This window comes from Sus scrofa, chromosome 13 (assembly GCF_054392235.1).
Source record: "Sus scrofa isolate SSC_HxYL_T2T_F1_AM1 chromosome 13, Sscrofa_HxYL_maternal_Yorkshire_Landrace_v2.0, whole genome shotgun sequence".
NCBI lineage: Eukaryota > Metazoa > Chordata > Mammalia > Artiodactyla > Suidae > Sus > Sus scrofa.
Genome location: NC_139395.1, coordinates 47,957,273 through 47,984,443, shown reverse-complemented (window position 1 = coordinate 47,984,443; position 27,171 = coordinate 47,957,273). Strand labels below are relative to the sequence as shown.

General features: G+C 51.2%; 1 protein-coding gene across 4 annotated transcripts in view; it reads right to left on the bottom strand.

The window, feature by feature from the left end:
• Positions 1-15,161: 15,161 nt before the first annotated feature.
• The window catches only part of MAPKAPK3 (MAPK activated protein kinase 3), a 28,412-nt gene continuing 16,402 nt past the window's right edge, over positions 15,162-27,171 (bottom strand). For 3 of the 4 annotated variants that reach the window (XM_084986676.1, XM_005669545.4, XM_084986675.1), the window contains exons 3-11: positions 23,594-23,733; positions 22,389-22,453; positions 21,876-21,955; positions 19,876-19,999; positions 18,598-18,673; positions 18,177-18,301; positions 17,627-17,712; positions 17,274-17,354; positions 15,162-16,565 (exon numbers count right to left, since the gene is read on the bottom strand). In XM_084986676.1, the coding sequence (XP_084842802.1) occupies positions 16,413-16,565; positions 17,274-17,354; positions 17,627-17,712; positions 18,177-18,301; positions 18,598-18,673; positions 19,876-19,999; positions 21,876-21,955; positions 22,389-22,453; positions 23,594-23,634 (831 nt within the window). In that variant the 5' untranslated portion in view covers positions 23,635-23,733 and the 3' untranslated portion in view covers positions 15,162-16,412. 4 annotated transcript variants of the gene reach the window in all.

Genomic DNA, 27,171 nt, shown 5'->3' with positions numbered 1-27,171 from the left:
ACTATCAAAGAAAGACAGCTTGAAGCTACAGTGAGACCCTGTCTTTGGCCCATCAAATAAAAAGAAAAATTTCAATGACAGTGTGTAGGCAGTTAGGAATATGAGAGTAGGCTGCCTCATGCAGTGTTTCTCAGTAGGGTGGGTCTAGCTGACCCCCCATCAGCAATATGGCAAGTGGATATCACAAACCCCTAAAGCTTAGTTCTGTGAAAATGGATCAAAGGAAAGCTCCACACACCCAGATAATCCAATGCAATACTGTCAATAAATATTAGAAGTAACCCAAATGACCACCGGTAGGGGATGAACTAACTGAACATGTGGTGTTACTGCATATAATTTTATGCAACCAGTAACAACAACAAAAGCTATATATCAACATGGAGAATGTCTATTATGTAACATTCAGTGAAAAATAATCAGGCTCAAAACTCTGTTCACAGCATGGTTATAATTATGCAAGAACAATTGCATGTAGAAACAAACCAGAGTGAAATATAGCAAGAAATTAACCTTTCCCTCTTTTCTGCAATTTCCAGATGCATGTGTTGCTCTTGTTACAAACTTACCTGTCTAAAGCAGGGTAGCTTTCTCAGGAAAATAACGAGCAGGGGCAGGCCAGGGGCTGGGCAGCACTGCACTCTGGAATCTACCCTCTTACCCTCCCTCCCTGGAGCTCATCCCTCTTGATGATGAGCTTGGAGGATTTTTTTTTCTTTTTTCTTTTCTTTTCTTTTCTTTTCTTTTCTTTTCTTTTCTTTTCTTTTTCTTTTCTTTTCTTTTCTTTTCTTTTCGGGCCACACCTGCAGCACATGGAAGTTCCCAGGCTAGGGTCAAATCAGAGCTGCAGCTGCTGGCCACAGCCACAGCAACACGGGATCCAAGCTGTGTCTGTGACCTACACCACAACTTACGGCAACACCAGATCCTTAACCCACTAAGTGGGGCCAGGGATAGAATCCGCATCCTCATGGATACTAGTCAGGTTCATGATCCGCTGAGCCACAGTAGGAACTCCAAGGAGGATTTCTTGAAGCTGGACTCCAGATAGCCAGCCAGGGATGGCTTTGGCCTGGACTCCTGTGCCTGTCTCGTCCTCTCCTCTCATCCTAGCCTGGCTCATTTACTCATCCACCCTGGCTGGCCCAGGCTGGAACTTCCAGAGCACAGGGCCCACTTTTCTCTATCTGCATGGCCAGTGAGGACTTTGATCCCTCAGCATATGCCAATAGCCCCTCAAGGCTACTCACTGGGTGCTTGGAGAAAGGCTGCCATTCCCCTTCCCCGAACTCACTGCCTCCACTTCCATATCTATAGCTCCCACCTCTCTAGCTGGACTTCCAGTCCTATTACTCCACTGAAATTCCTGTGTTGAGGTCACCAAGGATGTCTATGACAGAATATCTTATGGGTGGTTCTCTGTCCTTGTCCTGTTTTTCCTACTCAGCAGCATCCCACACAGTGACCATCCCTTTCTTGGAAACTTTGCTTCAAGAGATAGCCAAGAAGCTAAACTCTTTCGGTTTTCCTCATACTTCACCATTCCCTCTCAGTCTACTTTCCTGGCTCCTTCATATCTCCCCAACCTCTAGCCCAGGATTAAATCTCCTTTTCATCCTTCTCCGCATTCTCCCCTCTCTTGTCTGGTTTGCAGCTTTGGATTCCAGCTAAATCATAACACTTCCCAAAAGCTATGCCTCAAGCTCCATCATTCCAGCTGCCCTCCTGAGACCTTGAATGTCTAACAGTATCTTGAAATCAAAGTGGCCAGAGCTGTACCCTCACCCCCAAGCTCCTCATCTCAAAAAGACAGCATCTCCATCCCTTCAGCAGCTCAAGGCAACCCCTAGTGTCATTCCTGCTTCCCCTCTCCTTCCCCCACACCCATGCCACAGTGAATTCTGTGACTCCAACTCCAAATACATCCAGATCTCCCATAGTCCCAGGCTAAACCACCCCTCTCTCTCACTTTGAATTCTGCAGCCTCCTTGTCAGTGTCGCTGCTTCCCCTTTTGCCCTTCCAATTCTTTGCAGGCAGCCAGAGAAATTTTTTTTAGTGTAAATCACAGCATGGTATCCGTGCACTCAATAGATTGGCCTTCCAAGAAACAAAGCTTCAGCTATTTAACTCTGTCTTACTCTGCTCTCACCACTGCTATTCTACATTGTATTAAAAGCCTCATAAAGATTGGAAAGGAAGAAGTAAAGCTCTCTTTATTCACAGATAACATTGTTGTGAATGTAGAAAACGACTAGAGCTAATGAGAAAATTCAGCAATGTCACAGAATACAGATTAATATATAAAAATCAACTGTATTTTCATAAATTCTTCGTAAAATGGTAACAAACTTGGGAAATTAAAAAATTTTTTAATTCTACTTACAATTGAATCCAAAACCTAAAAATGCTAGGTAGCAATTAAAGTAATGCTAGATACACAAGACTATAAACTATTGTTAAGAAAAATTTAAGACCTAAAGAAATAGGAGGATAGCCCATGTTGATGGATTGAATGTAATCAAGACAGTATGGTATTGGCAAATATATAGACAATCAATGAAAGAATACAGTGCAGAACTGTATACAAGCAACTGATTTTTGATGAGTGCCATAGCAGTTCTGTGGGGAAAGAAATATTTATTTTTCTTTAAGAATGCTGCTATAAAATTTGGTTGTGATGATTGTTGTACAACTATAAATGTAATAAAATTCATGGAGTAATTTAAAAAATTTTTAAATAAAATAGTTTAGTAAGAAAAAAGAAAAAAAGAATGCTGCTCTCTAGATAGCCATATGGAAAAGTATAAATCCCAATCCTGAGCTCTCACCATATTCAGAAATCAATTACAGATGGCTCATGGCCCCAAATGTAAAAGCTAAAATTATACATATTCTAAGAAAGGAAAAAAAAATTGAAGAATGTCTTTGTGACTTTGGGAGAAGTAAAAATTTCTTAAAGAGGACATAGAAAACACTAATCATAAAAGTAAACAATGACAGGGAGTTGCCTGTGGTGCAGCACCTTAAGTATCTGGTATTATCACTGCTGTGGCACAGGTTCAATCCCTGGCCCCCGGAACCTCTGCATGCCATGGGCGCGGCCAAAAAGAGAGAAAAAATGTAAACAATGATAAGCTGAATTTCAAAAAAATTAAAAACTGTGCATCAAAAGCACCACTAAGAAAATGAGTAGGGGAGTTCCCGTCGTGGCGCAGTGGTTAACGAATCCGACTAGGAACCATGAGGTTGCGGGTTCGGTCCCTGCCCTTGCTCAGTGGGTTAACGATCCGGCGTTGCCGTGAGCTGTGGTGTAGGTTGCAGACGCGGCTCGGATCCCGCGTTGCTGTGGCTCTGGCGTAGGCCGGTGGCTACAGCTCCGATTCAACCCCTAACCTGGGAACCTCCATATGCCGCGGGAGCAGCCCAAGAAATAGCAACAACAACAACAAAAGACAAAAGACAAAAAGACAAAAAAAAAAGAAAGAAAAGAAAATGAGTAGGCTATATGGGGAAAGAATCTCAGAAACAATGGATATATGTATATGTCTGACTGAGTCACTTTTCTGTACACTTGAAACTAACACAACATTGTAAACAAGTATACGCCAATACAAAATAAAAATTAAAGAAAAAAAATGGGTACATAAGCTATATTGTAGGAGAAAACATTCCCAACTCATATCCTTTCACAAAGGATACATAGCCAGAATATATAAAGAATTCCCATAACTCAATAATAAAAAAGGCAAACAACCTAATATTTGAAAATACTTAGCTAAAGACTTGAACAGATATGTCAATGGCCAATAATCACATGAAAAATTCATTCTCCAATATCATTATTCATCAGGAAAATGCAAACTAAAACTGCAGTGAAATAACACTACATGTCCATCAGAATAAGCTAAGATAAAAAAGACTGATAATGCCAAATGCTGATGAGGATGTGGAGTAACTAGAAGTCTCATAAATTACTGATTGGAATGTAAAACGATACAACCACTTTTGAAATCTGGCAGTTTCTCAAAAAGTTAAACATATAGGTAATGTATATCCAGAAATTTCACTATGTATTTATTAGGCATTTCAGTCTTATGTATTTACCCCAAAGAAATGAAAGCATATATCCACACAAAGACTTGTACATGAATGTTCTTAGCAGCTTTTTTCTTAATAGCCCCAAACTGGAACCAAATAACCACTAAATTATGGTATAGACATAAAGAACAACAAAAAGGAAAGAATTACTACTATAAAAATATGGATGAATCTCAAAAGCAAAAAAGTCATACATAAAAAACTATCTACCTCCATCCTGTACCACTTTGTTTATATAAACTTCCAGAATGAGTAAAACTTATCTGTGATGGTAGATATCAGATTAGCATTCTGTGATTGTTGGGGACTTTCTAAGGTGATGGAAAGTTTCTATATCCTGACTGGGATCCTGGTTACATAGGTATACACATTAGTTTTAAATTATCTAATTTTACATGTAAGATTTTACTTTATATAAATTATACCAAAGACTCAAACTTTGGAAGCTACTTCTTTGACTGTAGCAGTGGCCAACTGATAAACCTATGGGCTGTTCTTAAAGCCCATCACAGACCCAGTGTTGTTCCTTATGGAAACCAAGATGTGGCCTCCGATGCAACATGGATGTGGTCTGGAGGGGTTGGATAAATCAGGCCTGGAAGTATAGTGCATGTGTTTGACTTGATTCATTCATCAGGTCCAAGCCAGGCCTTAACAACTGGACTCAGAATCTCACCCCTGGAGAGCAGGAGTAGGTATAAATCTGTGCTTGGGCAGATAAACCAAAACCGCCAGGGCATGAGGCTGGAACAGGGCGCTGAAGGCTTTCCCTTCTGGGTTTAGGACCCAGGTGGTACCCTCAGGGTTTGTTTTGTGCTTGGGAGGTAGCCCTTGGCCTTCACCAAATCTGAAGCTTTCTTATCCCTGTCAACTGGACCTGGAGGCAGAGGATGGCAGACTGACTCCCCGACACTCAAGACCTGAGGGATGACTCAAGTTCAGGAATGCATGCATGGCCTTCGGAAAAAAGGAATCCATCTCCTGCTTCCTCCACGTGTTCTCTCCTTCCTCCAGGCTGGATGCTGGCCGCCCAACATTGTTTTCTTAGAATTTGAGTATTAGAAAGTCTTCTGAAAAAAAAAAAAATGGAGTTCCCGTCGTGGTGCAGTGGTTAACGAATCCAACTAGGAACCATGAGGTTGCGGGTTCGATCCCTGCCCTTACTCAATGGGTTAAGGATCCGGCGTTGCCGTGAGCTGTGGTGTAGGTTGCTGACGTGGCTCGGATCCCGCGTTGCTGTGGCTCTGGCATAGGCCGGTGGCTACAGCTCCAATTCGACCCCTAGCCTGGGAACCTCCATATGCCACAGGAGCGGCCCAAGAAATGGCGAAAAGACAAAAAAAAAAAAAAGAAAAGAAAAGAAAAAAGAAAGTCTTCAGGCTAAATAGAAGACCACCTTCAACGTCTGCACTGCAAAGGCCTTGGCAGGGCATAGGAGCCCTGGCCTCCTGGCTGCCCTAACCCTCTCTGTCAAATCAGATACTACTCCCTTCCAGCTCCCACTCCTCTCTTCATTCTATAAATGGTCCAGGGCCCCCACTCCCTCCAGCCGAGTTACAGTATCTCAAATCTTGAAGCAGCAGCTCTGAATCCTCCTGTGAAACCTGTGAGCATCATCATGGTCATTTTACAGCAAGGAAACTGAGATTCCAAAGAGAAGAAGAAACTTGTCCAAGATCATGCACAGCAGCCCGCCTCAGAGATTCCAGGTGTTTCCTCACACTAAAACCCCTTCTCTATACCAGGGAAGAGCAGCAGCCACAATCCTTGAGGGACTAAACTTCAACCTTCTGCAGAACCTGGAATAAGCAGTGCCAGATCTAGGACCATGACATCCAAGGGGATAAGTCTGGAAGCGGTAGAAGATCCTGTGGGGAGAGATGGCCTATGTTTTTGAGCTCTTTTCTAGACAAAGAGAGAATCCTGAGGATTTCCTAAGTGGCAAGGGAAGCCATGGTAGCCATTGGTGCTGCATCCACTGAATAAAAGACCAATAGGGGTAGACAGCTGGGGCCGAGATCCCCAAACCGAGTTATATAGGAGCACCACTCAAGGAGTCTGTAGTAAATGTAGGTGCCATTCAGGGTGAGGCAGGTTCTCAAGATGGAAGGCCCAGGAAACTTCTGACAGGGCTGGGGTGGGGGTCTAGGTTGGGTTGTGGATCCGGAACAGACCTGGTCCATCAGGGAGGTCTCTGGTGGGAGACAGGTAGGCGGGCACTTGCCCCTTAGGCGTGCTGCCAGGGTTAGATGAACTGAGGGTTCTAGCATCCATCTGGCAATAATGGGAGTTTCCCTTCCTCCTTCCACAGGACAGGAAATCTCAGGGCAGGAGCAACCTGCAGGGCTGGCAGCATGAGAGCTGCTCAGTCAGTTGCCTGGACAACTGACCTGAGGCTCTTTTAAGAATGTTCCAGTGCAAGCTTATTGAGGGGAAGACTCTAACCAAGGGTAGGTGTGATCCAGGGACTGATGGTGACTTGCATGGGAGTCACTCTGAGCTGTCCTTGAGCATCCAGCCACAGTCCCAGTCACCCTTGCAGAGGGGCGCTTGCCCTGGGGCCATGCCACTTCAGTTTGGGAGAGAGTGTCAGATAAGTTCCTGCCCTCCAGCTTCATCATTCCCAGCATCCAGATGAAGCTGCTCTAGACCTCTCAGCTTGTCACCTCCCTTCAGCACAAGAGTCTCCAATGCCTCCCCAGTGCCTCTAGGGCAGAGTCCACACTAGCCTGGCATTTATTATCCCACCCTAGGTAGGGCGCTTGAGGCTTAAGAGAGGCCCTGTCCCCTGCCTCTGCCCTTCCCCAGTCACACCCCGCATCCCCTGCCCCCAGATGCCACAAGACCATTCCCAGGGCCATAGTGTGCCCTCTCCGCTCTGATCTTCCAGAAGTCCCATCTTTCTTCCACAGCTCTCCCAAGTTCCAAGGCCAAGCAAAGCCTCTACTCTCCTCTCATGACTTCATAGTCCTGCTTCTGTGGTGACATCCTGGTCTTCACACAGAAGGAGCCTAAGGGAGATGTCAAGTCTCCAGCCAGAAAGTGGGGACTCCACATCCAACAGGCCATGGCTTCCAACACGTCTACAGCTGCAGCCCCTCCCCAGCCTCAGGGCACAGCCAGGAAATCCCTTGTGTGTGTCCAGCTTTCAGACAGCCCCAGTCCTCAGAGTAGCAGAGAGGGGGACATCAGCAGCCAGGATCCAGAGATCTCAGACTCGAAGCCCCCTTGGGCTCCAGCAGACCTGCCCAGGGCACAGATGGGGCCTGCAATCCCCACCTTTCACGCCTCCTGGCTCTCTACACCCTCACAGCCCAGCGCCCTCAGCACCAGCCTCCCTGCACACCAACCCTTCTCTCTGCACCACAGCTAGAGTCCCTCACACCATTCCCAGTGCCAAGCATGAACACGCCCCTCACCCAAAGGCCTCTAGAAAGGAAACTCAAGAAAGCCTAATTATGAGCCACAGAGGGCCCAGGTGCAATTACTGATAAAGTCCTATTTAGGAACAAGCAAAAAATGGAAAACAGCCCTGCCGAAGGTGAGCCAAAAGGACCTGAAAGGGAACTCTGGACAAACTGGCAGACAGGAAGCCTGCACAGGCCAGAGCAGGCAGTCTAGGCTGAGAGGCTGGCTTGTGGGCCTCTATTTCCTCATTTATAAAACAGGAATTAAATGCAATATGGCACTTTCCAGCTCTGACCTTCTCAGATTGTATCTATTCATCGATTCCAGCTCCCAAAGCCATGTCTGAAGCACACCTGTGTTGATTTTCCACTCTCCCAGGATCTACCCCCATCCTCGGAGGGCTGAGTTGGCCAGTCCGAGAGGCACACATAGAGAGGAGAAAGTACAGGGGCCCAAGAGTCACCACTTTTCCCTCCAGGTAATTGGACTCTGAGGAGGAAACATCAGAAGTGCTGAAGCTGGAACCCACAAGCTCTTCTAGGTCCCCCCAGTCCTGATGCCCTCCTCCCCATCCCCAAATTTAGGGCTACCTGCAGGGATCCTTCTTTTGTTCACAGCTTCACTACTACACTTCTATGACCTTGGACATCAGCTGACCTCTGACCACCTTCCTCCCAGAGGGCAGAACCGGATTGCCTGGCACTCTCCCAAACCTCTTCCCATCCACGGCATCCTTGCCTCCTTCAGGCAACCCTTTCAGCTTCTTTTGGGCAGGAATTCGTCCACAGAATTTGCTCTCTGAGAAGATTCACCTGACTGCCAGAGTAACAGAAGAAAATGTTGTAAGGTATGGCCCTGAAGAGCAGGCGTGGGGGGGGGGGGGGCAGGGGCAGGGGCAGGGGGGGTGCCTATGCTAGGAAGAACACCTTGGGGACCACTCATCCCTTGGCAGTGCTCCCAGCCTGGCCTGCATTGACTCATGGGCTGGAGAGAGGAGAGCCTTGTCTCTTGCTGACTGAGATTATGGTACCTGGTCATTGCTGATAATCTCTGCACACCCCACACCACAGGATCACCCACCCGGGCATTGACATAATTGCAGTAAGATTAAAACCCATTCAGAGGAGCTTGCTAAGAGGAACTGATCTCTTCTCTCCTGGGCCCCGAGAGCAGGGCCCTATCTCTATAGAATCTATCTCCAGAGGTGAATTGCTTCTTTTTTTTTTTTTTTTTTTTTTTTGTCTTTTTGCCATTTCTTGGGCCGCTCCAGAGGCATATGGAGGTTCCCAGGCAAGGGGTCGAATCGGAGCCATAGCCACCAGCCTACGCCAGAGCCACAGCAACACGGGATCCGAGCCAGGTCTGCAACCTACACCACAGGTCACGGCAACGCCGGCTCGTTAACCCACTGAGCAAGGGCAGGGATCGAACTCGCAACTTCATGGTTCCTAGTCGGATTCGTTCACCGCTGCGCCACGATGGGAACTCCATGTGAATTGCTTCTTATTGCACCTTCTTCATGTGGAAAGAGATAGAGCTACTGGCTTTGCTAATGTTAACAGCCCCAGCAAGCTTTGCATCCACAGTTTAGTGAGTTCAATTTATTACTAACAATTAGATATCAAAGCCAGGGGCTACTGTTGTAGAGTCAAGGGCCAGGTGAGGGTTGACTTACCTCTGGGCCCAGCTGCCCTGAGCCCTGGGCAAGCTTTCCTGTTCTGGGTTGTCAGTGACAGAGCCTACAGAAGGCTCAATTTCCTGGAGCCCCATAAGGCTATCCCCACACTCACTTCTGTCCAAAGGAAGCTAGACCAGCACTCTCCAGGCCTACTGCACTTATTTTTGCTCTTCAGATACCTGAAGGTCTTTTCAGCCTCAGGGCCTTGGCACTTGCTATTCTCTCTGCCTCAATTACCCTTTCTCCTGCTCTTCTTAGGGCATATTCTTCTTATTCATCCTCAGCTGAGTTCCCCTTCTCAGAGACCTTCCCTGATCCTCCTGTCCCTGTATGTTACCCCACTTTGGCTATGGACTCTGTCAATAAAGGAATTCCAGCTGCTTAGGTTGTCCCATCCAATAGTCCAGGGAGATTTGCCCATAGTAGACACTCTAGGCCAGCCCATCCCCTCATCTGGCTGGTGTGGTTACCAGCCCTGTGTCCCACAGCCCCTGGATGCCCTCGTGACCTTGTGAGGAGGAGTTCTCTGGACCTGCCTGGGCTGCCTCTTCTGCCTCACTGCCTCCTCCAGCAACCCTGGCCAGCTCTGCTACACAGTCCACTAGGTCCTGGCCTGACAGGGACCTCCACAGAGAGAGAGGTCCCCAGGGCAGATGAACGGCTCACTCAGACAGGGGCCCTCACTGCAGCTTTTCTCAGGAAGACAGCCTTCTTTCTGAAGGCTTTTAGCCTGCAATGCAACCCTCCCAATACATCATCAAATCCTACAATCTCTTGTGTGAGGTGACAGTTTCCAGGACTTATGATACGCTGAAAGCTCTTCAGGGCATCATAATTTACTCTTCACAGTTTCACAGTCTCACAATCCAGGTGTCACTCTTCACATGTTCTAATGAGGAGATGGGCTCAGAGAAGTTAAGAGATTTTGTCCATGGTCACAGAGCAGAGCTGGAAGGGGCCCCAGGCTATGTGACACAGCTCAACCTGCATCTCAAATGCAGGGAAATGCCCTGACCTTAAACCATGCCGAGAGGTGCTCCAGGTTCAGAAGTCAGAGAGCAAGGGCCCATCCTCTAGCAGCCAGGGACGCAGTAGAAAAGGAAGCAGGGAAGGGAGGAACAGGTCTGTGACACCACCAGCCAGGCCAGGTCAGGGAAGGGGTCAGGCAGGGTTGGGAGTTTGGGCAGGGACAATATTTCTGTTTGGAAAGAGATCACAGAGCTCCGTGCTTCTGGGTTCAGACCCCTGCCTTGCTACTCACCACTTGTAAGAAACTAGGCACCATATCCCAGGGCCACACAAGCCTTAGTGACTTCATCTGCAAGGTGGGCATAACCCTTGCCAAGGAAATCTATTTGAAGGACAGAAATGTAAAGGAAGGCTGGAGCAGAGCTAAGTAGCCCAGCCCCTCACTCACCAGACCTTTCCTCAGTGGGTCCTGAGCAGCCCAGGCGCAGAGACATGGCCCAAGCATCAAGGTCCCATCAACTGGAAACGAGGCTGCACCAGGAAGGTTCTCTACCCTGGGGCCTACTCAGAGGGTGGCCGAGGGCCGACACGGCTGGCAGGTGACGGGCTTGTCGGTCTCCCTGGCTTGCTCTGAACATAGCTGAAGCCTGGACGGGGAGCTGCAGATGGGGACATGATCTGCTTTAACCACACAGCCCCAGCAGTAGGGGCAGGTTTTGGGGGGATGAGGTAGGCCACCCAGTGCCTCCCCAATCTCTCTTTACCTCAACTTTCTCTCAGTTCCCCACCAGAAAGAGGAAAGCAACCCTGCCTAAGAAAGCCACAATCACCCCCATCATCTTTGCTTTCCTTGTTAGCACTCAGTTGCAACCCATCAGATAGTGTAGGCAGCTCTTCTCTGCCTGTCCCGTGGGGTCTGGACCTTCTGAGGACAGCAGGAGAAAAGACAATCTTGAAGCCACTCTTCCATATCAGAGTCCAGTCATGGACCTCAGCAAGCTATTTGGTTACACTGAGCCTTGATTTCCCAACTACAAAAGGGGGTCACACTGAAAGATTTGAGATAAATTATGTGTCCAATACTCCATAAACCTTTTTAAAGCATATCAATTCTTGTTCAAATTAAATCTCAGGAGAAAATCCAATCAATACACAAAAGAGCTCTTTGGGAAACAGAGGCCACATCCTAAGGCTCCAGGGAATCCAGTGTGAAAAGATCTGACTCTGGAGCCACCTGAAGAGGCCATACCAGCGAAAGGAGGTGGACAGATTGTCTGACAAACTAGCATCAAGAGCTGGTTGTATCTCTGGGGAGGCAGATGTGGATATAGGGAGGAGGGAACACATCCTCCACCCATGAGATTGGCCTGGGAGCATGTAGAGAAAAGCTGCCACCAGATAGCCACTGTCTCGTCCCCAAGACCCCCACCCTGACTTCCTACAGGAGATGGGATGAGGAAAGGAGAGACCTCCTTGCCATGGCTGCCTCTCATTCATTAAACAGACCTGTCCTCTGTTCCTTGCCTGGCACATCCCATTCCTGCCTCCTCATGTTGCCTCGCCCTGTACCTGCCAGCTGCAATGCCCTTTTCCCAGGTCTTTGTCTATGAGTTTGCCCTTCAAAGTCATGTGTCACCACCTCTGAGAAGCCCTCTATGATTGTCTCCAGCCAAAAGTAGCATTCCTTCTTCTGCCCTCCTCTGGCTAAGAGATTGAGGGCTCAGTTTCTCCATCTGTGAGATGGGAAGTGTGAGGACTAAATCAATGATCCAGGCAAAGCCCCCGCATGGTCCTGGCATATGATAGGCCCTCAGTAAATGGTAACTCTTTGTTATGATGTTGTAGTCCCCACCTACACCTAGGCAGGACCACAGCTCCCTCAGGCTCCAGCAAACAGCAGGCATCTACTGAATACTCACCAGGTGACCAGCAGGTGGCCCCACACCCCAATTAACCTGCCCTGACCAGCTCCTCTGAGCGCCAGGAAACTGGCTCCCTTGAGTCACCAGCTGCCTTCTTCTGGTCAGGGAAAACAGAGAGGGTAGAGCTGGCAGAGTCCCAGTAGTGAGTGTGTCACCTAGCAGATACTTGAGCCACATTGGTGACCAAGGCCTTTGGGCTTGGCCACCTGTCCCCTTCTCCACAGCAGCCCTGCCCCACCTTTGTGAGGATTACTCCCATGTAAGAGGTAAGAAAATGGAGGCCTAGCAAAGTACATGAGCTCCTGAGTCCACAGGGCATCCTCACAACCCACCACCCAGTGAGTGGCAGCATGTCAACCACGGGTGCTAAGAAGATCTGACCCCGATTAATCAATGTCTCATTTTACTGGTGGGGAACCTCAAAAAGCGGAACAGCCTTGCCAGATGCTTCAAATAAACCAGAGCTGAGATCTCCTGGCTCTAAACTAAATAATCCCACCCTACCCCACACACAGGGTGGGAGGTGAGCTTCCCAGACCCTTCCCCACTTGCTGGCCTCAATTCCAAGGGGTAAACATTCTGGCTGTGCAGAAGGACAAAGGGGGAGATTTTAACCTGCTTGGTTTGGGGGGAAGCTATGAGAACCCTCTGGGGATGCAAAGGCTGAGCCCAAGCCAGCCAGGTCCAGAGACAGCAACCCAGGACCTGTAGAGAGAGGGAGTTTTAGGCAGTCCTGGAAGCATCAAGACCCCTGCAGAGGTTGCAGCAAGCTGCATCTTGAGGCTCAATTCTGATGCTGCAGTGGAGGGGCTGAATCGAGGGCTGGCGTGGAATAGCAATGAGCCGGGCCACTGGAAGCCGGCCAGCACCAGGTTTGCAAGACAGAGAACTCCGCTGTCAGCTGGGTCGTGGGGAGCATCACTGGGAGGAAGCATCACACACGCGCGCACACACACACACACACACACACACACACACACACTCATGCATGCATGCACACACACGTGAATACACCTCTTATGGCCTCTTTACTGAAAGCTCCCAGGGAAGCCACATGAAGCCCATGCAAATGTGTGTGTTGGAATAGGCTCATGTGAATGACCGTGTGGCCCCTTGGCTTCTCAGCTCACCTGAATACCAACTAATTGTCAGGATTTGTTCCCATTTCACAGACAGCTACATCAAGGCCCAGAGAGCGTGACTTGGCTGGGCATCCAGCCTTCCAATCCTGGCTTGTGAGAGTTGTACCTGATGCCATAAACCTGATGCCAAGGCCCTGAGCTGTGCGTGTCACTGGGCCAGGCTCCTACGGGGTTCTTGCAAGAGGTCACAAAGATGTGGGAGACATGGCGGCAATCTTTCCACCCCCTCCTCTGCTAACCACCTCTACTACAACCCTCCCCACCTAGTCACAGGAAGGGGCATGCCCTCTGCAACACCAATGGGCCAGGTATGGCCAATAAGAATCCTTCCCTCGGACTGGCATGCAGATAGCTGAGCAGATGCCTCCCTGCTGGGACTGCTCAAGCTCTGGTCTTGCATGCAGAGAAGGAAGTACAGGAGGAAGATCAAGGCCAGCCCCCAGGAGAAGCACAGCCAGGCAGAGCTGAGGGGTACAGAGTCCCTCTGTCTCTAAGGCCCTGACCCCCACGGTTCTGCCTTCAACCCCGCAATTTATTGGGCACCCTCCCCAGACACTGGAGCATAAATTCCCTCTTGGCCTTAAACTGCCCAATGACACTTCCTTCTCAAGTCAGTTCCTTCTTTCATAAACCATATCAAGCCCATGATTCAGCGTGGACCTGTGTGATATTTTGTCCTTCTCGCTCATGTGTATCAACTCCCCAAGGTGAGATTCTAGCCACAGATTTCACTGCTGCCTTCCTTGCACTCAGCACAGGGTCTCAGGCAATGGGCCCTCTGTAGCCCAGCAAGAGTTGGTCTCTGCAGCTCTGGGACCAGAGACTCTATCCGCCTTTGCATCTGGCCAGCATTTCACCGAACAGAGTACATGATGAGGGTTGGTCTAAACCACAGGCTCTGTGAGGCCCCTAGGAATCATCTGGAGAGCCCAGGAACCCTTTAGAAATGTAGCCATGCTCCTTGAAGCCCAGCTGGAATCAAGGTCCAAGAAGCTCAAATGATGCTGTTCTGGAGAGCAGGCCCTTGGGAATGAGACCCCATGGGTGGAGAAAGTCTGACTCTCTGGGTGGAAAGTCCCAGAGGTAGGTTTGGGGCTGGACTGCTTTTCCCTTGAACAATTTCAGGTACTTCTCTCCTTCCTGTCAGCAAGGATGCTGGGACAGCAAATGGGTGGGGGGCACAAGCCATGCACCAGGCACCTCACTAAGTACTCCACACATCATCTGCCCAGATCCTCCAGAGGACTTCCCCACAGTTGAGGAAACTCAGGCAGGAAAGCTTGAAGACTTGTCCCAGGTCGCCAGGCTAGGAAGCAGCACTCAGCCCCGGTGCGCTCTCCTGCCCCTGCCTTCCAACGGCACCGTGCCCTCCCCCACAGCCTGAGGGGAAGGGAGGTGGGGGGCGGGTGCGCCACTGCGGTTACCAGTGCCATTGCCTGAGAAGCTCTTGGGAAACCGGAAGGACGGGAGCTGGGAATCTGCCACAGTCGGGGCCCCCTCCAGCCTGCCCGCAAGCGCTCCCGAGGCTGAGGGTGCTCTGTCGCTGGAGTAGTCAAAAGACAATCTCCAGCGTCCCGCCCCCTCCCCTCCCCGACATTCTTGCTGCCAAATGAAATCTGGCAGCTTCTGAAAATAGCTCAGTGCTGCAGCAGGCGCTCTGCCCGCCCTTCAGCAGGCTGGCACACAGCTGGGGGTGGCCACTGTGGGCAGACGCTGGTACGCACCGGGCCAGGGATGGGTGTCACACACACAGGGCAATGGGGCGGCATAGAGCCGACCTTTCCATGCCTGGTGAGGCCAAGGTGGCCCTGGAGTGAGGCTGGCATGTTTACCAAGCCTGAGGCACACTCTCCAGCAGGAATGAAATCACTGGTGGGTGTGAGCACGTGCCCTTGGGCCACTTTTGTCCACTCATGTAGACAAAGAGAAACCCGGAACCAAGGGAAAATGCCAAACTATTTTTATTAATACCTGTATGTAAAACCCAGCATTGTTGTCCTGTCTGACGTGGCCTAGGGTTTCCCAGCCAGTGCAAGAAGGGTCAGGAATCAGGAACCAGGCTAGGGTATCAGGCACTTGCCAGGCCTAGATCAGGCATTCAGCACCCTGAGGCTGTCTGGGCAGTGTGGGGTGGATGAGCCTGGACCAGCATGGAAGGGGCCCTCTGCTCTGACTAGGACCAGACCCTCTAAGGATCACACAGCAGCTCTCCGCTGCCTTGCGTCAGATCTGGGGTATAGAAAGAGACCCCTGATTAACAGGGGGACTCTTGGCCCTGCCCCCAATCATCCACTCTCACAAAAGTGCACCAAGAGACAACCCTGGTTATCAACCAGGACAGAAGAGTGGATGAACTGTTAAGAAGAGGCTTTCCTGCCTGGGATCTGGTGAGCAGGTGGGGGCAGGGTAACCGTACTGGCTTGTGTCACAGTGACATTTTCCAAAGTAAAAAACAGTTAAAAAATACCTCCCACCCTATTGAGATGAGAGGCCACTCTTTGGGTAGAAGGCAGTAACAGCACATCTGGGCCCAGGGACTCTGTGGAAGGAGAATTCCCAGGGCCCTGTGCAATGGGGTTGCAGCAAGTCAGGGCTGGACCACTCTGGGCAGCTGGCAGACTGGCTCTGCGGCCTCGGGGAAACCAAAGAAGGGTGAGCCTGAGAGGGGCAAGCAGCACGAAGGAGAGAAGCCTCCCCAAGAAGGCAGGCAGACCCTCAATTGCCCCTTCTCCCTCCCTTGCTTACTCACTCAGCATTCAGAGACAGCAGTTCGGTCCCTGGTCACCATGACAACCAGCAGCCGGATGTCTTTCCCAAGGCCAGGCCCATCTGCCCACCCTACAGGGAGCTGTTTCCATGGAAGGAGGGAAGCCCAGCCACAACTCCCAGTGGCCTAGAAGTCTACGGCCATGCCCAGGGCAGGACGGAGCCACAGTTCATTCAGGCTGCTCTGGTCAAAGGCACTGCAGCGGTAGCTGGTGGCTCCCTACCCCCAGGCTTTGACCCTTCTCTAGGGCCTGAACCTAAGCAGGGACTCTGAAGGATGGAGGTCACGTTCCCTTATCCTGAAGTTCCGAGTGACAGATTAAAACACAACAAAATAATCCTTCTGTTAAAAAAAATGACTCTGGGCCCTCTGGGGGTCCAGTGTGTCCTCCAGGATGAGAGGCCTGGCCCCTCCAAGGCCACATGAGCTACTGGTTGTTGCAGCCCTGTGAGGCTGAGGAGCTGCCTGCCTGCTTCTTCCTCCGCTTGTTGAGGAGCCGGTTGTTCGAGGTCTTCAGGTCCTTGATCTTCACCTGGTCATAGTCCACCCGCATGGTTGCCAGGGCACTGGTCATTTCCTCCTGGGGACGGATGTTGGGGGAGGACAGATGTACTGACCCCAAGAAATGTCACCCTCCTACCTGGGTAGCCCCTTAATAATGTTAGTGATGGCAGGGACCACCTTTGCTGCCCAAGTGCCCCCTGTGTACCCAGCACTGGACCCATCCCTTTGCCTCACTAAATCCTCGATCTAATCCATTGTGGTGGACACTGAGCTCATTTGCTAAGGCAAAGAAAGGATAATGACTCCCTAGGACCACAACAAGGGTAAGTAGGAAAGGGCCTTGGACCAATGTCACTTGTTCAGAACCACAAAGCCTGCAAGGGGATGCCGTCTTGCTGGTGCCTGAAGATTGTGCCCTGGTTGCCCTGGGCTCCAAGCTGCTGCTTCATATGCTCAAATCTGGCCTCTGCTGAGTCTGAAACCAGGCTGATCACCCTCCCAAATGCTGCAGACTATAAGAAGGATGACGGCCAAAACTTGGGGCCAAAGCCCCTTCACGGAGCCCCTGGCTCAAACCCCTCTTCACTTAGGGAGAGAGCCAGAAGCACAGCCTGAATGGAGCAGTGCAGCCCAAAGCTCCAAGTGCCGTAGTCAGGCCACTGGTGCACTCAATGACACAAGGGCAGAGGGGGCCGAAAACCCAGGTTCAGGGTAGTCATCACTCTGGAGTCCCTCTCTGCAAAACCATGTTACCTACAGAGAGCTTGAGGGGTAGTCCACCCACCTTGACTTCATCCCAGTGGTCTTTGTCCTCCTGCAGCACTCGGGCCGTGTAGAGTGGAGTCTGCGGCACCACCATTGATTGCTGGAAGGAGCCCCAAGTCCATAGATGAGACCCTGCAGGCACCGGGGACAGCATGGGCTGTCCCATCCCACCCCCTTCCTTCCAATCTCAGATGGGGAAACTGAGGCTCAGGGAGATGAAGGAGCCTGATGGGAGCAGTGGCAAAGGCAGGCTGTAGGTGGGGCACTACCACACATCTGTGGCCCACACCAGGGCTTCCAGAGCTGTCACCCCTCCTGGCAGCCCTGCTCAAGCTCATCACCCTGCCCGCCTGAGGTCGAAGAGGCGCTCACGTTGATCCAGGGATGGTTCATGAATTGTGAGATGGTCAGCCTCTCCGTGGGGTCTGTCTTCAGCAGGAGGCGGATCAGCTGCTTAGCTAGAGAAGACAGGGGAGTGGCCGGGCTGCAGAGTTCCTCAGAGCCAGGCCCCCCTCCCATAAACCACCAGCTCTGCATGTGCTCCCAAATTCCTGGCCCACAGAAAAAGCGAGCTAATAACCATTTCTTGTCATAAGGCACTATGTGTTCAGGGTAATTTGTTAAGCAGCAATTAAAACTGATATTTCTATCAGTTTTCTAAACAAGGGCAGACTTGTTTGTGGTCCCCAAAGGGAAAGTATGAATGAAAGACAGGAGGTAGAGGAGGTTTTGAGGAGGCAGGTTTTGAGCAGAAATACAGAAACTGAGGTTCAAAAGGGTTACGTGACTTGCCTAGGATCACACAGCGGGGATGTGGACGAACTAAGATCTGAACAGAGGTCAGTCCACTACGAAAGTGGTCTCCTCCAGAAGGAAGGCTGATGGGGTCCGGTGGAGCAAACTAGGGCAGAGATTTACTCACCATCCTCAGAGACCTCTGACCACTCAGGATTAGGGAAGCCATACTGGCCCAGGCGGATCCTCCTCTTCATCCCTGGGGAGATGGCCTGGCCCGTGTTGGAGTAGAAGGGCGGGAAGCCGCACAGGCTGAGGGAGGGTGGAGGTCATTTGGCACAGGTGTTGGGGCAGCACCAGGGCCGACCCATCCTCCTCCCCAGGCAGCCAGACACCATGGCAGTAATACTAGCCCTCTGAGGGAAGAGCATCTGCCCTTAGCACGGGCAGGCCTTCAGGGAACCTGAAGAAGGGGTATGCCTAGACCAGAAGGGAAGGGCAGCCAGCTTGAAGGCTGACCTGCTTGGGCACCTTACCAAGGATGGGGAAGCAGAAGTGGTACTGAGGGTACATCGGGAGGTACAGGAGATGGAGGCAGTTATACTCACAGGATATACATGATGACGCCCAGAGACCACATGTCACATGACTTGTCATACTTCTCTGGACCCAGGACCTCAGGAGCTAACAGGGCAGAGGGTATAGGAGGGCTCTTAGTCCCGAGGGTCTTGGAGCCCTGGCAGGAGCCTAAAACCTAGGCAAGGTGGAGAGCAGGTTCCCTGGGCTGGGGGGGGCGGGGCACAGCAGATTGGTGTCTGGCACCTTCTGGGAAGGAAGCGTGTGTGTGAAGATGGGGGAGGAAAGACAGCTCCCAGAAAAAATAAACCCGCTTTTAGGCTGGAATATAAGAAATGATAGCCTCCTAACTACTCTGGGCCAGTCTCAGCCTTGGTGAGGGAGAAGAAAGCAGGGAGATCTGGGGTTTGGTGGAGTGGGTCCTGCCATAGGTGAGACAGCTTCAGCCCACCAGCTGCCCTATGTTCCTTGCCTCTTGAACATACAGCCTAGGTCATGGGCAAGGAGCGCCCAGGGCCAAGGCTCTGGGTTCCACCGTTAGCTTGGCTACCATCCCGGGGGGCCCTGGTCTTCCTATCTGTGCAATGAGATGGATAGGCTGGAAGATTTCTAAGTCAAAATACTGCAAAACATGTCCTGGTAAACAGAGTGCCATTCTAGCTGTCTCAGGGGGCTTCCTACCCCTTAAACTCTTGGAAGGCCTATCTTGGTGGAGAAGAGCTCTCTGTAAAACAAGTCATCACCCTGCTCTCCAGGAAGGGGCACTTTCAGTGGCAGTTTCTCCAGATCTGGGGGCTACCCGCTCACAGGGAAAGGGGGAGCTTTACCAGGTAGCATGAGTATGTGTACAACCCCAGGTCCCATCCGTGCCCTGGCCTAAGGGACCCTCTCCCACAAGGCAGATGGCTGGCACCCTGCATCCCTCTAATGTAGGAGGAAACACCTGCCCACTTTCTGAATATGACTCCCAGGAAGATAAAAACTGGAGAAAAACAACCGCGGTTGGGCTCCGTCCCAAGCTGATGGCAGCCTTTTATCACGTATATATTTAGAGCCGCTGTGATGTCATTCAGCTCACAGGCCACAGCCAGAATTTTCCTGGATCTATTTTCAAAAGCAGAAGCTGAAGTTTGGGAGAATATTTTTGCAGCCTCCGGCCTCCCAGTCACCGCCTCCACGCAGACAGAATCCTCCCCTCCCTCCTCACTGAGCTTTAACTCTTTGGCTTCTGCACCCCACCAGGTGCCCCAAACCACAGCAGGGTCAGGGGTGGAGGCTTGGGAGGTGTGAACCATGTCACAAGGACTCACCCACATAATAGGGAGTGTAGCATGGAGTCTGCAGGGCATTTTGAGTGGTCTCTTTGGCAAAGCCAAAGTCAGTGAGCTTGAGCACCGCATCTTTCTCCTTGGACGTGTAGAGCAGGTTTTCGGGCTGGGCCGGGAAGAGAAAATATTGGTCTGGAGTTAGGCAGGAAGTGGGGGCAGGGTCCCAGCGTGATCTTCAGCCAGATTTCCTCCCTGCCCCCCTCATCCAGATTGATGGAGAAGGATCCCAGTCCATCCCACTAAAAAGACCTGGGTTTTGACCACGACCAATGTGGGCCAAATATAGAGGAGACTAAGGTACCTTAGTCACAGAGGGGAAACTGAGGCAGGTGTTCAACCAAGCCTGTGGATGACCTAAGAGCCACAGATGGCCCAGGGGAACTGGGCCTGGAACAGGAACTTCTGAGCCTGAGTTGGTGATGCTGCCATTAGATGCCAAAACAAAGGTTCTAGGGGAAGATGGTGCTCATGAGCCAATGCTGCCAAGCACACATCCTGAGGTTGCTCAAGGAGTTTAGGCCCCAGGAGCTGCATAGGGGCCATCCTTCCTGGTTGTAGAGCCCAGGGGCCCTGAGAAATGAAGCCAGTGGAGAAATCTGCATGGAGGAGGCTGCCCTGAAGCTGGTTTTTACTGAATGGGTAGGACTGAGGCCCATGGAGAGGAGTAGCAGAGCTGGGATAGAAGGACTGGGTGTTAGGTAGAGCTCCAGTTTGGAGCCAGTGAAAGCTCTTTCTCAGGTTCTATTTGAGATGATCCAGCCTTGGACTGGGATTAAAAACAAGGAAGCAGTGGAGTTTCCTGGTGGCCTAGCAGTTAAGGATTTGGTGTTGTCACTGCTGTGTCTGGGGTTCACTCCCTGGCCTGAGAACTTCTGCATGTTGAGGGTATGGCCAGGAAACAAAAACAAAAATGGGAAAGCAGTTTTAGTCCATACAAAGAAGTCTCCTCTGCAGAAGGCTTTTCACCCCTTGAGGGGAAAAATGGAAGCCAGGGCCAAAATAAAGCAAGGGTTCAGAAGATGAGACTGTTGTAGCTGCACATGAATCCAAAATCAAAAGATAACTGTCTGGGTTGGGGATACTCAGCCAGAGAAAGAACCTGATGGGGCAGCCGGGTCCTCAGGTCTCTCCTGCCCAGTCTCAGGAGGAAATAAGCTGGGCTAGGGGCTCATGCTCTAGACATGGGGCTGAGGGCCCAAGGGTTGCTGATTATGCTCTGATGGTGGCTAGCATACGCATGCGTGTGCATGTGTGTATGTGAGGTCACCTCGGTTTGCATTTCATCCACCTGATCCTGATCACCCCTAAGATCCAGGTGGCCCTGGAAAGGAAATCTGGAGTGCCCATGCACTGGAAGGGCAAGCAGGTCCTGCAGCTGGGATTGCATCTGCTCCTTCCCCTCGTGCCCAGCAAATGGCTTCTTTCCCTCAATATGCTGGCATTAGAGGGCTCAACCTACTGAAACTATGCTCTTACTTCTCAGAAGCCCCAACAGCATCAGGCAGCCCCTGCCTGAAACTGGCACATTGTGTATCCTCAAAAATCCTTGCTCAGTGAAAGAATCCCAGTGCAGCAACGGCACAGCCTTGAGCAACACACTTAATCTCTCTCTGAGCCTCAGTCTTCTCATCTGTAAGACTGGCAATAGCACCCATCTCACAGGCTGGGTGAGGATTAAACAAGATGCTAATCAGGACCTACTGGTTTGGGGTAGGAACTCAGTTATTTTTTACGGCTACTGGGATTAGACACTGTTTGAAGGAAATAAGAAGATCCATCTGGCTAAAGCAGAACGGATATACTGGAACCATGGGAGAAAAGGTTGAGAAGAGTAATCTGGCTTGGCTGAGGGTGGGGGTTGGGGGCAGAGGCCTTGAATGCCAATCAAGAAACTTGGCCTCCATCTAGTGGATGCTGGGACCACTGGGGGCTGTGGATGGTACCCTTTCCCTCGTCCCCCAACCTGAGTGCTGGAGCCTCACCTTGACATCTCGGTGGGCAATGTTCCGGCTGTGCAGAAATTGGATGGCAGTGCCAATATCCCGCATGATCTCTGCAGCTTCTGCAGACACAGAGAAAGGAGTCAGTGACGTCAGTCAAGGTTCAGGCAGCCTAGAGAGCCCCACGCCCTTATCACACCTCCTGGGAAAGCACAAGATGATGACAGCACTCCTGCCACCCGAGACCTCCATCCCATACCCATACCCTGATCATGCCTTCAGCTTCCTCTGGGGATGCCCTCAGCTCACCTGGGCCTCCTTCTGCAGGCCTGAGCTACCTCTCCCCAGCTCAGCTGCTGGTTGGCACTGAGAGGCACTGAAGCATCCCAAGGCCATGGAGAGTTCATCCCTGACAATGCGTCACAGACTCACAGAACCCCTTGAGTTCAGCTGGGGAAACTGAGGCACAGAGAGGAGCAGAGTCTTGCCCAGCATCACACAGAAACTGTCTGATCCATCTCAGCCCAAGTTCCCAGTCCAGCTGCATGTACATACCTCTCTCAGTGAAAGCCTGGTCACCGCGCTCCTGAATCCTGCTAAACAACTCACCACCTTCCATGCTGTAAAAGAAAGTGATGGGGAGGGGGAGAATCAGGTGTAAGCCTGCCCCTGCCCTGGGCCTCCAGCCCTGCTTCTCTTCGCCTGGGAATGGTCACTGTCAGTCTCCTTGTGCCTTGCAAAGCCTAGTGTATGGTGGGCTGTTGGCTTGGGTAGGTTGAACTGCATTCTGAGAACTAGGGGAAGATGGTGGGTGCAAATCTTCACCACAGAGCACCTGAGTTCCCAGTGGCCCTGCCCCTACCTGGCAGTCCCAGACTCATCCAAGTTTCCCCAAATGAGGAATGAGATGTCAAGTATCTTCATCATGATCACTGTTTTCTAAGCCCCACTGTGTGCTGTGCCCCGGGCAAATCCTTCGTGTGTACTGCTGTGTGATCCTGGGCTAATCCCTTCATCTCTCTGTGCCTTGGCCTCCTCTTTTGTAAAACAGATACTATAGCATCAACCTCAAGGAGTTGTGAAGACTGAATCAGCAATACACCTGGAGCACTTAGAATCAATAGGGTGAATGCTCCATTAAGATCTTCCTCCACATTTTGCATGAGTTACAGCAATTCAGAGAGGTTAGCAGCTGCTCAAGGTCACACAGCTAATGGGTGGCAGGGCCAGGACCTGAACCTCAGGTGTGACTCAAGAGCTGCTGCCCTGTGGGATGAAAGAAAGGGGAACATGAAAGGCAGACAGGGAGGAGCTGGAGGCCAAGACACAGGGCTCAGGGTCTGAGGAAGTTTAGGGCTGAACCACAGCATTAGAGGGAGAAGCCCAGGGTGGCCAGTGGCTCCTAGTTCTACGTCCTGATCACCCAGCATCTGGTGGGGCCCTACGGAGAAAGCTGAGGGTTTGTGTATGTCCCATTCTTTCCCAAATCTGCCCCCAACCCACATTCAGGGCTTGGCGGCCTTCTCTGACAGCTCTTCCTCCCAGAGTAGAAATCGCACCCAGGGAAGCCATATAGGAACCCACCCCTGTGATTTCCTTCCCACACTTGTAGGAATGCCCTTGTGGCCAGCTACAGAGACCCACTCCCACCAGGAGCCGGGGTACCTCCTGGCTGCTATCTAAAGAATAGAGAGGGTCTCCAAGGAATGGCTGGAGCCCAGGGGCCACAGGGGTACCAATGAGGCACTGAGGCAGCATACCATTCCATGACGATGAGGAGACAGCGTTTGTTGTGATGCATGTTCTCATACACATCCAGGATGCTCACAATGTGGGGGCCGCCGGAGGCCTGCCAATGGTGGTCCACCTCCTGCCGGGCCTTGGGGCTGTCGTATAGGAGCTGAGGGCGGGTAGGCACAGAAAGTGTCAGGCCCAAAACCCACTTCCCCAGTAGCCACCTAAATAGTGCCACTACCCTCACTTTGCAGACAAGGACATGTAAATTCAGAGAAGCCTATGACCCTCCTAAGGTCACCCAGCTTGTGAAGGGCAAAATGAGAATCCAGCTTGTCCTGATTTGTGATCCAACGAACCTCTGGACTTGATTGAGGGTCAGCTTCAAGCAGCTTGGCTGGTAGCTCGGGAAGGCCCAGGAGGTGGCTGAAAGCTTGGATGGGCTCAGAGGCCAGAGATGCCCCTCCCTCCCTTCCTGGGAGCAGCGAGTGAAGTGAAAATTGAGTGGGTTTTATAGTCAAATCACACAGCATCTGTGAGACCCCAGGCCAGGAGTCGCACATCCCCTGAACCTCATTTTTGCTGTGGGATGGCACAAGAGTTGTGGGCCCAGAGGCATTATCTGGGGGCAGAGAGGATCCTGCTTAAGGGAGGGAGGTAACTGCCTGGTGGGGTGAGCTCTGAACTTGGGCCTAAATTCCACCAGTGACTCAGTGTTACCTCAGGCAAACATTCACAGCTCCAAGCCACAGCCCACAACTCCGTAAAATGAAGTAGTAACAGAGTCATCCCCACAGGATGCATCACAGCAAGGCAGGCAGCAGGTAGGCGAGCGGCAGGATCCTTGCTCAGGTTAACTTAGCTCTGGGCTGTGGCTGCCAAACTTAAGGCCAATCACCGGAAATGAGCAAGACCCTGAAGAGGTCCTGCTCAGAGGAGGTGTAGGAGGTGGAGAAGTCAGACTGCAGGGGGAGGTGGCCCAGTAAGGGGAGAGCAGGGAGAAGCCATGCCCCTTAGGGCTGCTCACATATGCTTCCTACTTGAGCAGGGCTGAGGACCAGGGATGGAACCCAAAATAGCTCAGATCAGCTCCATCTTGCTCAGTACCTGCAGGACCCTAGGCCACCTCTGGCCTTGGTTTCATCCTCTGCAGCATGGCTTCCCCTCCTCCAGGGCACTGTGTGGGGTAGGCTCAAGGATCAAACTCTCTAGGCACAGATCAACTAGGGCAGAGAGGAAGGTAGTGGGTTCTCACATCTGCTGCCCCTTGGCTTTCTATCTCTGAAGCTGTTCACCTTGACCCTAGCCTGGAATGCAAGGAGCTGGGCAAGCCCCTCCTCCAGCTCCAGGGTCCCTGCTCCACTAACCAGTTCAGAATGGGGTTGTAAAGGGGGCTGGCTGTAGATAGACACTCCCAGCCTCAAAAACATGGATCTCTTGCTCATGCTGCCTTTGTCCCCCAGGACACCCCTCTGTTCCCTGCCTTGTGATTTGACTACACAGCTCCTGAGAACCAGCTTCTTACTTAACAGCAGTACTGGGGGCAGAGGTTCAGTCACTTCCACTCAGCACACCAGCTCCCCCCAACTGTGTCCTGAAGTGGCACTAGTCAGCGGTGCCTCAGGCTTTAGCCACAGGACCAAAGATATGCCATTCTCTCTTCCTGCTCTATTCTCTCTGAACCCCTTCACTGCTGGGCCTCCTAACCCTTCTCCCTGACCACCTTCCCTGGCCGGACCTGACTGTGTCTTCTCAGGGGCCCCAGCTCCTTGACACCTTCCTCACTCTGCCCTACTTCTGGCACCCGACCCCTTTACCAGGTCTCTCTCTTCTTTCCTAAAATCCCAGGATCACTACTGGAATGTTTTCAATGGGGTCCTCAGCCCCACCTTGCTCTCTGGCCTTTCTCTACCTATTTCCCAAGGCCTCTCTTTAAATTCCCAGACATAGGAAGCTCCTGCTGTGGCTTAGTGGGTTAAGAACCTGACATAATGTCCCTGAGGATGAGGTTTGACTCCTGGCCTTGTTCAGTGGGTTAAGGATCCGGCATTACCATGAACTGTGGTGTAAGTCGCAGACCCAGCTCAGAACTGGTGTTGCTGTGGCTGTGTAGCTCCAATTCAACCCCTAACCTGGGAACTTCTGTATGTTGCACATGTGGCCCTAAAAAGCAAAAACAACAACAACAACAAAAACAGTCCTAGTCCTCCAAGTAAGAGTATGTCTACCTCCTCTCCTGGCATTCAGGCCATTCCTTCCTCTTCCAGACCACTTCCTGCTACCCTGACCCCAGAACACTTTCAGTTCTGGTCAGAATGATGTATGTTCTGGTCCCAAACAGGTCTCACCCTCTGTCCACTCCATGTGCACTCTCACTCCATCTCGTTCCTCCTTTTTGAGGAACCTTCTGGGCTCAGTCAGATGTAGCTCCTCTGGAAAGTTCTCCTAGCACTTCCCCTAATGGGTTTTGTCTCTGAACCTCCCACCAAGCTGGAAGCAGCTTGAAAACAGAGGTAGGTCAGTTTAACCTGGGAGTTCCTGGCTGAGGCCTGGCAGGAAACACTGGGCTCCTAAACAAATAAAGGATGGGATGATGAGCATGGGGCTGGAAGGAGACAGGGGGTATGAGAGGGAAAGGAGAAAGGAGGTGGATGGCTGAGGAAAGACCCAAGAGCCTCATGGCCTGGGCCTGTACCCTGTGCTTTGCTTGGGTGGAGAAGCAGGTGGAGCTGCCCTGAGTTGGAGTCTCTCAATGCCTCCCACCCTGCTCACTCCATATTTAGGAACCCATTTCCTACACAGATTAAAATAGTGCCTAGGCCTATTTTAATTCCTTCCCTAAGTGCCAAGGCCCTGAGAACAGACACAGAGGCAGGGAGAGAGCTGTCTGAAGAAAATGTAATAAATGCCCCCAGGCCTCTCTACAAGGGGATTACAGGGGCCCAAGCCCTGCACCTGGCCCCATCCAGGGCCCGCTGCCAAGAATTCTCCTGGGCTGTCACTCTTGGTCTCTTGGGTTGACCTTGAATGTAGGCCCAAACCCCTTAGATCCTCAGTATTCTCATCTTTCTTCCCCATAGCCAGAGCCTCTTCCTCTTCCAGGAGTCCCAGTGTCATCTCTTCTCAGAAGCCTTCCCTGACCACTCTGTCTGAAGAGGACCTCAAAGGTCTCTTATTCTCCTTTCAGCCTTTCTTTTTCTTTTTTTCTATATATGCTTGTCTATTGAAGTATACTCTACATAAAATCAAGTATACTTTACCTACACAAGTCTCAAGAGTCTGGTTCAAGGAATTTTGACAACTGTGCACACCTTGTGACCCATACCCCATCAAGACAAAAACATTGCCAGCTCCCCAGAAAGCGCCCACGTCATCGCCCCTTCTACCTCTCTCCTGTGCAGCACTTGGTCATGACCTACAATTAGCTTGTTCCTTTGATAACTCTTTAAACAAACACATCCATGAGGATATTGCACTTTCAATGTGCCTGGCTCTGTTCTGAGCACTGTAAGTATCACCACCATTCCTTAGCTGAGAAATTGAGGCACAGAGAAGGGAAGTGACTGGCCACAGATCAGGTGGCCATTTCCCCAGTTAGGCCAGC